Consider the following 14,711-nt stretch of genomic DNA (forward strand, 5'->3'; position numbering starts at 1 on the left):
GCAGTGAATTGTGTTGTTCATTGATGTTCAGTGGGCAATGCTAGAGCCTACACAGGTAGCTGACATGGCTACATCAAAGGCTGCTCTGTAGCTGAAGTGCACCTCCTCAAGTTTTCCACAGGTGTCCAGTGCCAGTGGAAATTTTTAATACAACATCAAGAAAGTTGAACAAAGGTTTGAATGGAAATAGATTAACCACAAACCTGGAAGAAAAAAGCAAGAATATACTCATAATCACTTTGGATTGCGTGGCAGTAACTCTTCATTGTCGTTCTACATCACAAATAGAATGAATGAGTGGGGTATATCATTTACATTTTTTTTTACTATATTTATGGCCTGATAATGTACAACACATCCATTTGGCCTTGCAATGGCTCGCTCAGTGTGTGAAATGAAAAAAATCGATTCCTACGCTAGAGACACTTCCGGCTAGACAGTCACACACCGTGACACTGAAGTTTAATTCCACCTTGAGGGCAAGCTTTTGTTGCCCAATCAATGCACACTCCAAAGCTCACCTGTGGTCACAAAGCTTTGGGTAGTGACTGACAAAATTTAACTGTAGAAACAAACATGTGATTTTCTTTTGCAGAATGTCTCGCCTCACCCTTAAAAACCAGCTGATGAATTCAGATATTTGAACTGCTGCTTCTTCGAATTTAAGGGAACCATTTGAAGTGCTTTAGGCATTTGATCAAGATACCGCATGGACACCTTCCTGTGGAGGTATTCTGTGGATGTTGAGTGGGAGAAGACACGTAGAAAACACGTAGGAGGCATCATACAGCATATCTTGGGAATGCCTCGGGATAACGCCAACAAGAAGAGGAGGATGTAGCTTGGGAGAAGACATCTTTTAAAAACTTTTTTTAGCCAGTTGCCATCATGGCCCGGATTCAGATGAGTGCTGTGAAATGGATGGATGAATTCGTTGATCATTGGTGTTACTGCTTATTATATACTTCCAGTCATTTTCCATTGTGAGGAAGTAGAGCTATCATGAGTTGCAAGAATGCGAGCCCTTGTATAACCTTGAGAAGAGCAGTTCAACAAGATGGTTTAAACTACAAAGGCTGCCGATCTCAAAGGAGATTCACACAAAGGAGAGGTGTTCTAATGATTAACCTACTCTATCCAATGCACACAAACATACTGTTTAAGTGGAAAATATCTTTGTGGGCTCAAGTGTGTTTTTTTGTAGAGGGCCATCTCAGGTTGAACTCCCTGCTGACAGCTATGAATAAGTTCTGTGTATTTGTTTCACATTGCTGCAAAAGAACATCAAACACTTCAGTTTCTCAGTATCAAGTTTCTGAAGACAAATTAAATCAGGCATGCGTTTGACCTGAGGAAGGGATATACTTTGCTCTGGGCAGTACTTAATATCTTGAGAACTGTTAACGTCTAAACATAGAAAAATCGGAAAAGGTTCAAGCTATATACATCAGTGCAGCTGCAGTTTTCTGCCCACTGATCCACTGTGGATTCACCTCAGGTCAATGTTGTTTTCTGACTTTTATTTCAAGGCGTCTTGTTTCAGATGTGGCTCTGCATTCAAATGAATGTGTCGTATTACAAAATGTAAGACAACTGATATGAGATATGTTTTACTCAAACATCACTGAAAGAGTGGGGTGATAAATTCAGGCGTTATGTTTCTGATGCTTAAATAAAAAAAAATTTTGGAAAGAGGATGTTGTCATTTAAAGGTCTAGGTTTCAGACTTTGATTTTATTGATACACGTATCATGTTATCTGTGAGTGATAGGCAGCATGTTTACTTATTTAGTAATTAAAGTGATTATTTAATGTTACAACCTTGGAACACCCTGTGCCTTGTAAATTACCTCAGCAGCTCCCAAAGAGAGATGTGGGGACCACCAGGGGTCTTAAAGGGGATGTATCATGCACATTTCCAAGTCTATATTCATAATCTGGGGCTCTGCTGGAATACCTCTGCATGATTTATGGTTAAAAAAAAACTCCTTATCTATATTATACTGACCCTTTATGCAGAACCTCAGTTCAGTCTCTGTCTGAAACAGGCCGTTTTAGTTCCTGTCTCTTTAAGGCCCGCCTCCCGAGGAGCCCTCTCTTTTCTGATTGGCCAGCTTCCAGAAGCTTCCAAGGTTCCTGAGGCTACGTAAACAGTAGTAGGATTTCACTTCTAGTTTTCATTCTTTACTCGAAATGGAAACTTCTCAAATACATTTTTCAACATGTTTTAGCCTGAATGTGATCCGAAATATGTGGACAACATGAAAAAGATATGAGGAGCATCTGCACACTGAATCAGAACTCAGGCAAAAACCCACAGGAGGGAAATGAGGCATATATATAGTCAAATGACATCACAATCATCTAAACACATTCACATGTTTCAAGACACCATCATCATAAGAAGAATAAAAACATTGATATGAACAGTCATGTAAAAATGATAGAAGGTCTTGATGCAAATTGTATGTAATTTTCAGTCATTAAGTCACAAAAAACACGACCCATGGAACAACCTTATCAACAAAGGCTATGAAGTAGATGGTTGTTTGTGAGCATGTGTGAACAATGTGATGTCATCACGAGGAGGAAGTAGAGGTAACACTGGAAACTAAGTGTTCAGAGCATGAATGTATTAAGAAAATTGGATACAGCGCCACTGCGCAGGCTTGCTGCCAATTTTTCACAGTGGCTACTCAGTATTGGAGCGAAAAGTGAAAAGCCCAAAAAGCCCAAAAACCATTTTCCCAGAAGACAACCATTATAAAAGAGACGTGTGTAAAATTGTTGACAAGACACCTCGAACTCCAAATAAGTTAAATTATTACTCTTTGTATTATGAATTTTTAATCCATGAAGGTTTTATACTTGTAAAACTTTCCTCGAGTCTAGAAAAGCAATTTTAAAATCTGTGATGTCATCACAATGTAAAGTCAACACTACTGTACATATTCATGTGCCAGGCAAGCAATTTTCATTCAACTGAATATGTGCCATGTTTGAATCCAGTATCCAGTTCTTATAATACATCCTTGGTTCAGAGAAGGCTGGAGCCAACTGCAGGGAGCACTTTACATATATTCACCTCAAGATTTGCAACTTTGACAATGTTTGACATAGACATCAGACATCATAACAGCTAAAAAATAACAGAATATCCCAAAAAGTATGATATGTCCCGTTTAAAAGTACCCTGTGGAGTTTTTGACCACCAGTGACACTATTGAGCAATGTTGTTAAGGAGATTTTTGAGGCTGATACTGATATTGATATTTGGGTGTTTTTATGACTAATATTTTATCGATTTTGCCTTTTATAAAGACACAAAAAACATATTCATAGAAGCAAAAGAAGTAAATTAAAGTCTTTAAAAAATCGGATAATGATATATTGGCTAATTTAAAATCCTTTTTGTGCCATAAAAGAATAAAAAAAATAAAATAATTGCTTATTTTTCCCTTTATAGAGAATTGTGACACTGATATATACTGAACAGGGCATTTTACAATTAAAAAATAAACTTCTCAATAAAAAACTATTCAATAGTTTAAAACTATTCTAACTATTTAACAGTCTAGCTCTACTATGTATGCATGTCTGTATCTATTTTTGCATCTTATCTTATTGTCTTTAAATTAACATGTTTAGGGTGTTTGTTTTTAAATCAAAAACAATGACTAATGCTAAGACAATAGTCCAGACATTGTCATATAAATAGCTTACAACCATTCGCTCTAAAAAAGAAGGCTTTAAATAGTTAATCATCAACATCCCAGGATGTTGTGGAGGAACAATCCACCTGAACTCAGGTAAGTTACCTGAAATGTACTATGAATAGTTACTTTTGCCTTATGTTCACCTTTTATCTATAGGTATAAAATGTCAAAACATTTCCATGACTCTAAAATGTGAGGAAATGTGTTTCTGACAGTCTTTAAACAGTCCAATGAGCGTCATTCATCCAGGTCCGACTGACACTGCTTCAGATGGGAGGGTCGATAAGTCCCGCCTCACAGTGTGTATCTGACTGGAGACTTGAGGCTATAAAATGAAGGAACTTACTGTAACCGGGACGCATTCTGTAGCTGGAGTTCCCTTTGTGAACTCCCACACAGAAACTAAAGTCAGCCCAATGCTTTAATCACTACTCACATAGAGAGATATCGACGTCGGTTTCCTCTCACTTCCAAGCTCAAACATTTCATCAAGTCGCCGGCCGGGTAACGCTGCAGACAGCAGAGCCATGGCAGGGGACGGGTCCGACCAGCGGGCGCTGCAGTATGAACAAACTCTGGTAAGTTTGACCTGTTTGTTGCCACGCTGAACTTTGTTCACTGGTCACACAGTACGTACAGTCCTCTGGCGGGCAGTGGCAAACCAGACTCCACTCACAAACCTCTCAATTTAACGCTGCCTGTGTTGCTGACGGGACGTTCACAGCTGGTATTAGCTACATGATAGCCAGCAGTGTGAACAAATAGTTGTGAAAAGTTGTAATTTCATTGAAATGAATGTGGTTTGGTGTAATGTGTGTATGCCGAATTAAACAGCGTGTCTGTGTGATTCTGGATATTTCTACTGGAGTGTGTGTACTGGCTGGTAATCACTGCTCAACTTTAAATAGTCAGATTTTAAAGGAAGTTCGACCTCCTGTGAAAGTGTACGAGGTTTGTGGTATCTGAAGCCGCTAATTGGGCATTTGTAAACTTGTGAGGTGACATAAGTAAACATCTAAACTGTGTAACACCACACGTTGACTTTCTATACAGCCTGCTATGCTGCTAGCTTAACAGTGCAGGTAGTAAAGGCTAAACATCTGGATTTGGCATTTCCTGCACAGGTCTTCTGTATGTATAGATTTTGTCCAAACTCCATTGTAAAAAAACAAAACAAAAACAAAAAAACACTGTCAAAGAGACATTTTAGAACACGACTTCAGATTTCTTGTGAATTTTAAAATGCACTGATAATTTCTGCATACAAGTCAGTTCATAAAGCAGATATTTATCCGCCTGTTCTACACACAATCTTGGTTGTTGAAAGTTGAAATTTTATGAAATTGAGTACTGCTTGCTGTTTTGTATATTAGCCAAACCAGGGCTGGGAAATATATCAATATTCTAATGATATTATGATATGAAACTAGATATCTTCTTAGAATTGGGATGTTGTAATATGGTGATATGACATAAGTGTTGTCTTCTCATGGTTGTAAAGGCTGCATTACAGTAAAGTAATTCTCTGAACTTGCCAGACTGTTCTAGCTGTTCTATCATTGGACTTTACCCACTTAATCATTATACCACATTACTGATAATTATTTATTAAAAATCCCATTGTGTAAATATTTTGTGAAAGCACCATCCCTACAATATTGTCACAATATCGATATCGAGGTTTGATTTTGCCCTAAGCTGGACTGACAACAGGATCCTACTGAGTGGTGAAAGGCCAGAAGTCATGTTCTGCACAATGTGTATGTTTGCATACAGGCACATTATGTCTCCTTTGACAGATATTTGGACAGAATTATCTTTAATTATCTGTCCGGAACCAAGATTTAGCAAATATTTTGCCTTTCTGCCTCTGTAAATGAAATACCTATATATGCAAGAGCAGCATGTTCGCCTCACACAAACACTACAGCAGTAGTGGGGTCACTGTACGTGTCAGGATCTCACTGTGTGTAGGCTGCGATGATATCAGCCACTACCATCCAACAGTAGATCAATTCATTGTTGTTCAACAGCTTGGTTGCTGAGAAAAGCTGCTGCGTACATGTCTGAGCGTAACGTGTTGTAAGATGTGACTGACAGGTGTGCAGGTGCCTAAAGCTACAACGCATGTGTGAACAGTGATAGCTTAAGAGGTTATAAATTACTGTAGGCCTCACAACCATTACCTAAGGCTGTTTCCTTTTGAGCTTACATAATGAGCAGAGATTCATAGACGGTCTGGTTTAGAAGATGAATCAGTGAGTGAATGGTTTGATATTAGATGTTTTTTTGTACAGCAGGGGGCTCTCAAACATTTTCATGTCACGGGTCCTCAGACAGATACAGATCAGGGCTCATTGTCCTTGGGATCTCTGTAAGGACTTGTAAATTAATATTTAGCAATGAATTGTGTGAGTTGGCAGATAACAGTGTTGCAGAAGAAACCAATGATTGCACACTGTGGTGAATTTTGATTCAGTGAAGTGAAACTATTTGTTTTGTTACTTCTGGAGGACTGTCTGAGGGTCCTATGTCGGGCTTTGCTGCATGCCCCTTCAGAATAAGAGAGGGCAGGGTTTGAACTGAGAGTCCATTTACTCTGTGCGTGTGTGTGTGTAAATGTCTAGCTGAACTTTTTCTGACAAAAACCTCTGTCAAGCCTAAAGAATCTGCTATTTGAAGAGACTAGTTTTATAGGCCAACTGGACCCATTCAGTGGCAGCGAGGCTTTAAATTAAGAAGAGCCACAACTGTAACACTTCTTTGGGCCTCTGTTTCCTTTTTCTTGAAAAAGTTTCTTTGTAAAGTGCACCCCCACCCCCCCCCTCACACCCCCACCTCCTCCCCTCCACCCCTCCTCTCTGTGTGCTGTTAATCTGCGCAAGTGTGTTTGTGTGAGAGATTACACAACGTGTGACCCGCTGATTCAGCGCTGGACGCTCTGTCACCCTGGCGGGGTCTCGTGCTCGGCCCTCCGGCTCTCTCTGAAAGGAACGTGCACAAGCAGCTTTCTCTGCACACCACCCACCATCTTCTCTCTTGTTTAATCTCAGTTTACCCTGCCCCCCCCCCCGCTGTGTTTTTTTTTTGGGTGATTTGTCAGATGAACAACATTGTGAAAGCATCTATATAGAATCAAATAAAAATAACTACACTGCGAGAATAACCTCTTTGAACATAAATGAGTTCTCTCTCTGCCCCCCATCTCCTCACCGTGGGTTGTAGTAACATGGTGTCTTTGTGTGATATTGGCAGTCACGGTGGTTGTGTGGGTTTGTTGTGGGCAGTGGATGCTCAAAGAGGCCAGTGTAGTTTGGATGTGAGAGAGGCTGAAAGGCTGGGTACAGAAATGTTGGCAGGGCCAGGAGTAAAGGAGCACTTGCAGTATAAAACTAGCAGGAACATATTGTTAGTATTGAAGCTGATATCGGTTTTATTTCTGCAAGAACCTGCAGTCAGGTGTGTGCTTATCTGGGTAGGATGTGATGGACACAATGCTGTTTGCTTACACTCAATATTTATGCAAAATTACACAATATATACAACAAACTACGTTCAAAAGATCAAGAAGAAGAAGTTTGGACTTATTTCTTTTTGGCATTGAAACATTTGAAGAACCTGCAATATCAGCAAACAGCCGCTACCATGGAAACATACTTGTATTAGAAGGTTTCTGTAGATCTTTAATCTATGAACCACTAGAAGCATGCTGCTGCATTGATAAAACATAATGCAAATGTTGAAAAACTGTCAAAAAGTTGTAATTAGATGGGTTTTTTATTTTTCTGACAAGCAGATATTTTTAGGTTGGCAGAAATGTTAATGTGGCCTTAAGTGTGTTTTTGTAATTTAGTATTATTATGCCATTAAATAATAAATTCACTGCCCTTCGATCAAAGGTTAAGTTTTATTAGGTTTTTATTAGATTGCACAAATGACATCTGATCACATCTGTGTGACTGATATTTATAACACTTTATGTACTCTGACAGGAGTTTTCCTAAGCAATACATGGCAATATGTCAGCATTGCTCTCATTAGATTGCAAAACTCTGCACACACGATGAAACTTTTGTTTAACATAGCAACATCATTAAGAGCATGTGCTTGAGTTTTCTGCAGCAACAAACTCTCTGATGGTGTCGGTTGTTGTTTTGTCCCAGTCTGAATCTGCTTGCTTAAAGGGGGGGAAAGACTTGCACCCCAGTCGTATTTTGTGAACCTCCGGACAGGATTAATCACAGTCAGGTGTTCAGATTTGAAAATGAGTCAGCTTGTTACTTCTTATCCAGTGTTGTCATAATTAACTGTGGTCATAATGATCCCAAATATGGTATCTAAAAGATATGTGAGGCTTTTAAAGGGCCACTCCACAGATTTTCCACATCAAGATCAGTTTACTCATCACGGGGAATACTACTCAGACTGTGCCAACAGCTTTATAATGTCTTCTTTGGCTATTCCAAAGACTGACACAATAACCCTGATTATGTCATCAGGGTTATGCTCGGCTTACCCTGTCAAGTTGCATTATGGGGATTGGAGGAACCAGCTTTTTTGGAGCTTGAACCCGTACAAGAAAGTAGCCTAAAACTTTCCACTCTCATATATGGAAGTGCCCAAGGAGTTTCTGTCCTGTGGTAGCGCTATGGAGCTGTTGGGGGGCTCAGTATGGACTGAAACAGTCAAGTTTTGGAACAAGTATGTCAGAAAACGTTCTGCACAAATCACACACTGTTAGAGGTGTATCAGATAGGAGTAGCATACCAAACTAAATGGCCTGTGCCAAAGAGTTTGAGAGGAATACATACAGTGACACCTGTTTATGTGGTAATATGGGCAGCAGGTGGGTAATACTGACAATAACACCTTACCCCTCAGGATGCTCCATTTTCCTGAAAAACATACATGCCTGTGGAATCACAGCACTAATCTGCTCTGATTACGGGACATTTTCCTAAGTGGTTGTGGATGTACAGTGTGTGTGTGTGTGAGCCCCGGGGCATCGTTCTGTTGTAGTCGCTCCGTCCTGCTCGTGTCATTACACTCGCGACGACGCCCCCCTCATTCCTGAGAGTCTTGATTGGTTACGTTTTATGTTCCACCTCTACATCCCATTCCTGGTGGACAGTCAGCAGATTGTCCCTCCTTTGCTCTAGTCTAGCTCGCTGGCTTTGATGGCGTGTTATTGTTATTACCCAGCCATAAGAATGTGTTGGGTAATTGTGTGTGTGTGTGTGTGTGTGTGAGGTGACATGGTCTGTCTGGAGGCTTATGACCAGATATCCCAGAGGTTGTGATGGTGTCAGTGTCGCAGCATGTTGTGTGTGTGTGTGTGTGTGTGTGTGTGTGTGTGTGTGTGTGTGTGTGTGTGTGTGTGTGTAGAGCGGCACAGATAAGAGTCATAAAGTGAGAAATATGGTTGCCGGTAAATATTCAGGTCAAAGGATAATCACAGATGTTTTTATAGTAGTGTTCTGTTCTGACACATGTAAGCTGTAAAAACATTAAATCCCATTTTTTATTGTAAGCGCCACTTGTGCTTTTGTGACAGAATCAACTTTTGACACGACAGAAGTGTTCACTCTGACTTGCAGCAGTTGGTACAGGCTATTTCATGAAAAAGGAGGTGTATTTCCTGACATTAGGACTTCTGGTGTATGATGGGAATGTGTTAATATTCTAATAATGACTGTGGAGAAGTGAAACCTTCCACCAGAGAAGTACGGAAACGTAATAATTTGCGAGCGCCGTGTTTGCACGTGGGTGTGTGTGTGTATGTTGTGGCCATCTGTCTTGCTGTGACACAGGGTAATTTGTAACCCTGCGTTATTCGCCTCGCTGTGGTAATTAGGCTTTATACAGCCACGGCCTTGTCTGTTTGATGTCTGCTCCCTTGCAGTCATAATGGAAATTTCCCTTTTACTTGTCCTCAATCACTTCATCACGCCTTGTGGGTCTTTTTTTTTTTTTTTTTTTAATTTTTTTTTGCAAAGAAAAGGTCAACAACTCCTTGACCCCTGCTTTTATTATGTGGAGAAAGGGGCGCTTGCATAACGTTTGTTCAGAGCTAAGTTGTGAATAGGCTGGCTCTGGCTGCAGATAAGCATCAAAAGCCTTCAGCGCTTTTTCTCTCTGTTACAAAAGATCAACATTTTTTTTTTGTTTTTTGTTTTTTCTTTGCCAAAATGACCTATCCAACTCTATTTACTTTCAGCCGTGATGGATATCTTCAGCCAGGGCTTGTGGTATAAAGTATCTCAAGGTCCAAACACAAACATTTGCACAAAAGCAAAAGCCTCTCAATGACCAACATTAGCTTTTAGTATTGACCGTGAATTCAGCAAACACTCCACAGAGAGAAGACATGTTGACCGTGTCCGTAGGTAAAACCAAAGGTGGAATGTGTGTGTGTGTTGATTGTTCAGAGATGCATTGATCACACAGACGGGGCTGTGTTGATGATTAATCACTGAGAGAAGGAACGAGAGAATAAGCCGGATGGGTCAATAGATTAACAGATGAAGCAGTTTTTCGAGTGCTGTGCCGTGTCTCTTGATTAGTGGCATACAATTCTCCCTCTTGTGTCCTTAACAAATCAAGATGAGAGGATAGATGGAAAACAGGGATCTAAGGCAAGAAGATGTTGCATCATCAGTACAGGGCTTTAAGTGGACTGCATCAGCAGCGTGGTGAATGAGATCAATCTCATTAATCTTATTCTGTTGAGTCTAAATGAAATATCCACTCATGTCAGGAGGCTGAAGATGTTTTGTCATGTTGCAAAAAAATCTTTATTTCTACAAATCTGTTTATAGTATGGTATTTTTCTAAAGCTTACTGTGCTTTTATGAGGAATTTTAAAGGCACCACATTGTAGATAGCAGTTTGTTTCCACTTGGGAGGTTGGGAGGTTGGAACTGGAAGATGTCTGATTGTTTGGCCTGAGAGGTGATTAGGGTATTGATTGATTGATTGATTGATTGATTGATTGATTGATAGATAAACAAATAAATTGATCAACTAATTGTTTCATCATTTCAACGTCCCCATGACTCACTAATCTAATCTATTGGTCATAAATCTCTTGTATTGTCTTTGTGTTTTATTTGGTTTGATCTTTATAGTTTATTATGTCCATCATATTTTCTCCAAGGTGACATCATCAAATGACTTTCTTTCCAACCAACAGTCCAAAACCCAAAGATATCCAGTTTATAATGATATAGAATAAAGAAAAGTAGCAAATCCTCACATTAGAGAAGCAGATGTTATTTGGCAGCTTTACTAAAGAAACGACTCAAACAATTAATCTGTGATCAGAATAGTTGGTGATTTATTTTCTGGCCACTGACTGCTCGATTAAATTGACCAAGCGTTGAAGCACTAAATGAACATACTGCACAGGTTTACATTAGTTAAATCTACTTCTGTAAAGAAATAATAGTAATATAAATAGAACGCTCAAGCTGATCTGTGGTCTCTAAAAGCTGGTACCTTCAACTCACCTGAAAAACAGCACTACATTTACATGCTGATATGTTGCAATAAGCCTATTTGTAAAAAGGATGCCTAATACATGTATCATGGCCTTACAGTTCTTCTGTTATAAGCTTTTCCATTTGGGTATGCTAAATAGGTGAAAATTCTATAAAAAGGGTGGATGTTAAGGGGTTAAAGGTAAAGTTGTGTTAGCCTACAAGTCAACATGTGCATGTTTGTAACCACAACTCTCACTCGTCAACTTATAACCAAGATGCTGATGAAGAAGATACTGATGAAGAAGGGTATCTTGCAGATGCAGACGCGTGTCCTCTGTCAACACTCTCCATTAGAGAATGAAACGTCTCCTTCCATTAAGATGCATGTACATTTTTCTTATGCATCTTTCCTCAGTCTCGCCACCAACAGTGAGGACAGGTGAGACTCTCGGTAGTGATAGTGAGTGATTTTTATTGCCTTATGATGGTTGGCAAATATGGTCTGATCTGCATTTTAATGATCACTGTGTGACCCTGGCAGAGGTGTGTGTTGTGCAGTGAGACGCTTGAGCCAGACAGGAGGGAAAAACAATCAGTGAATGACTTTTTCAGCAAAAATGAAATTTAATTGTGTTCAGATTTCGTCAAAAATATTGCCAGACAAGATGAGGAGGGGAAGATGACAGATGCTGTGCGATGGCTCAAAATTCATTTGTTAGACTGTAAATCTGGGACATCTTATTTGTTTAAAGCGATTGTTTGTTTGTAGCACTTTTGGATGTTATTTACCAGAAAATAGCGGCTGTGGCTGATGTCATGCTAAAGACAGGGCCGGATTCACTGCAGCTTTTGAGCCTGTTTTTCAGGCAGTTGTGACGCATTCTGCCTCCAACACATAGGCTGTATCAGATGCAGCAGTGCACTTCTCACCTCACTGATTATACATTGAAGGGAGGGTTGCACCGATAATAGGAGGAGACACGTTAACAGAGGTTGATTATGGAGCTGTTAACATGGCGCAGAGGGGATTTACAAGAGCCACGAGGAAGGTTGTAGTGAGGAAAACAAACATGCATTCAATATAGGCTTGATTATAACAACAAATATAATTAGAAACAGGAAAGGCTTTTATTAATGAACACAATATCTTATTACTGTAAGACAAACTAATGGTGGATGGGGAGTTTTAGTTTGTTTATCATACTTGAATTTGAACTTGAACGCCAATTAACTGTGAAATCACAGCGTTTGGCTGCGTTTACCTCAGAATTAACATCCATATCGACACCATCTCCACCTCCACCTGCTCTGAGCTGCTCTGTCTCTCTCACTCAGTTACTTTATGTGTCTTATTATATCACCTCATCTTCTCTTATTTTCCCATAAATAAGCTTATTACCTCCTAACGTATTAATAAAGAGATATATGCTATTAAAATCATCATTTATTTAATGAACAGTTTATCCTCAGTGGAGTTGATCCATGGTCAAAGTATTGCTTTTCTGTGTCTAGTGCACCTAGCTCTCCTTCATGCTCAGTGTGCATCTGGAGGATCCAAACTCTATGAAAACCTCTGTACACATCTGTGTACAGAGGTTCAGATGAGTCAGTCTTGACTTAATGTGCTCGTCTCATTTCCCATTTTTAGAAAGAGGAACTGTTTTTTGTTTATTTTCCCTCCTCTACAGTTTCAAAAGTGCACATCTGTACAAAATTCACAAAGAAAATGTCATTTTTTGGTTATGAGAAGTTTACATTTTTTTTAAACTGATACTTGGTTTAATTGATGCTTTTTCATGACTTATTTGGAGTCTGGCTTCTTTTCTGTCAGTTTGTGTGATATCAATTGTTTTACTGTAACAAACATATATAACAAAAAATGACATCAACAAAGAAACCAGTCACACAACAGCAAATATCCTTTTTTTTCTTTCCTCTTACTGACTATCTGTTCAAAAATATGTGAACGCACACATCAGTGCACAGTCCCTCTGTCAAATTCCAAACTGTCAGTCTAAATCTGAAAACACCCACACAACAACATGAGGCTCTGCCACAAAATACTTTCTGAAGAAGGAATTTTTTTTTTTTTTTTTTTTTTTTTTTTTTTGACAAAACAAATTCAAACATCCGCACTCCTACGCAGTGCAGTAATATGTGCTGGAGCAGCAGAAAAGTTTAAGCTTGGCTTATTACCTGAATAATTAATGTGACTCTAAATATGTGATGTCATGTGAATATTTACAAACGGCATGCTTCTGAAAATAAATGTAATTAGAATAAATTAGGCATGCTGAATAGTTAAATAGTAAAACACACGAGTCGATCCTTTAAATTAGCCCTTAACCAACAACAAGGGACTGTGTGGAAGGCTGCTGACCGTTCTGATCTTGATGATATTAATAATCAGAATTGAATTCCAGCTAGAAAATCAAAGATTTTTCACACAATAACATCAGTTTGTTGTGTGTCAGTAAAAGTCTAGGAAACAAGCGTTTACTGTTCCCACCCACATCAACACTTGAGTTCTGACTTTCGGTTTTCCCATCTACATAATTCCTTCAAAAAGCAAAAGGTCTAAGATGCAACAGTATTTCCATTTATATGAGCTGCTCTGTGGGCTGCTCTTCTTTGTTATTTCACACTACTCATATTTTCAGCCCACAAACAGGCCAAGGCTACAATAAGCTTTTCTTTTTGTTTTTCAGTGGGTAGGAACAGATATAAAGTCAAAAGGAGGTAGCGTAAGTTGACTGTGTCTGCCCTTCAAGTAGCTCTCAGCTGCTTTTTCTAATCAGAGTTGCTGATATCTTTGTCTCACTTTCCTCAGTCTCATCTCCCAGCTATCATTTGAAATAAATGACTAGCAGTCACCTTTTCTCTTGCTTCTCTGTCACTGAGAGCACAGTTACTCTGTCTGTAGGAGCTCAGCTGGTTCAAACAGGTGGACAGTCTGGACAAATACAGCCCAGTCACCTTGAGGTGACTGTGTGCCATGATAAAGCTGCAAATTCAAAGTTGACACATCAGCGGATGTTCAGTTCATTATCAGCTGCTCGTGTTTGAGATTTTTCATGCCTAGAGCTGTTTTTATCTCAAACACACTTTTGATTAGAGGTGATCCTGTTGATGTATCAACTGTTTGTCACGAAAAAAGATCCAGACTCAATAATGAATGTTTCAACTATCAGCCACATTTACCTTGGCTGTTAAAGGTTTCATTATGCAGCTGTCTTCTCTCTAAATGCCCTTCACCTTGTCTGAATGATGTTACCTCATTGCGTTGGTGATGCTTAAAAAGCTGCCGGTGTCTCTGCCAAACTGTTTACCAGGCTGTGAATGTGTCTCCCTCTCCCTTTTTAATATGTAGGCCAGTAATCAGTGAACTAAAGCGAGAGGGACAATGACAGCAAAGCTAAACGATAAAATACTTCTTTATATTGTATTTTTTACTTTTGCCATCTTGCTCTTTGTTTTGTTATATTATTTACACGCTGAAAGGAGAGCTTAGTGT

The 14,711-nt window shown here is 39.3% G+C and overlaps 1 protein-coding gene across 3 annotated transcripts in view; it reads left to right on the forward strand.

Moving 5' to 3' along the window:
- The first annotated feature begins 4,031 nt into the window (after positions 1-4,031).
- The window catches only part of LOC137185691 (chloride channel protein 2-like), a 161,569-nt gene continuing 150,889 nt past the window's right edge, over positions 4,032-14,711 (forward strand). For 2 of the 3 annotated variants that reach the window (XM_067593993.1, XM_067593995.1), the window contains exon 1: positions 4,032-4,294. In XM_067593993.1, coding sequence (XP_067450094.1) covers positions 4,244-4,294 — 51 coding nt within the window. In that variant the 5' untranslated portion in view covers positions 4,032-4,243. The remainder of the gene's footprint in view (positions 4,295-14,711) is intronic. The other variant, XM_067593994.1, reaches the window with a different exon arrangement.

Source organism: Thunnus thynnus, chromosome 7 (genome assembly GCF_963924715.1).
Source record: "Thunnus thynnus chromosome 7, fThuThy2.1, whole genome shotgun sequence".
NCBI classification, from domain to species: domain Eukaryota; kingdom Metazoa; phylum Chordata; class Actinopteri; order Scombriformes; family Scombridae; genus Thunnus; species Thunnus thynnus.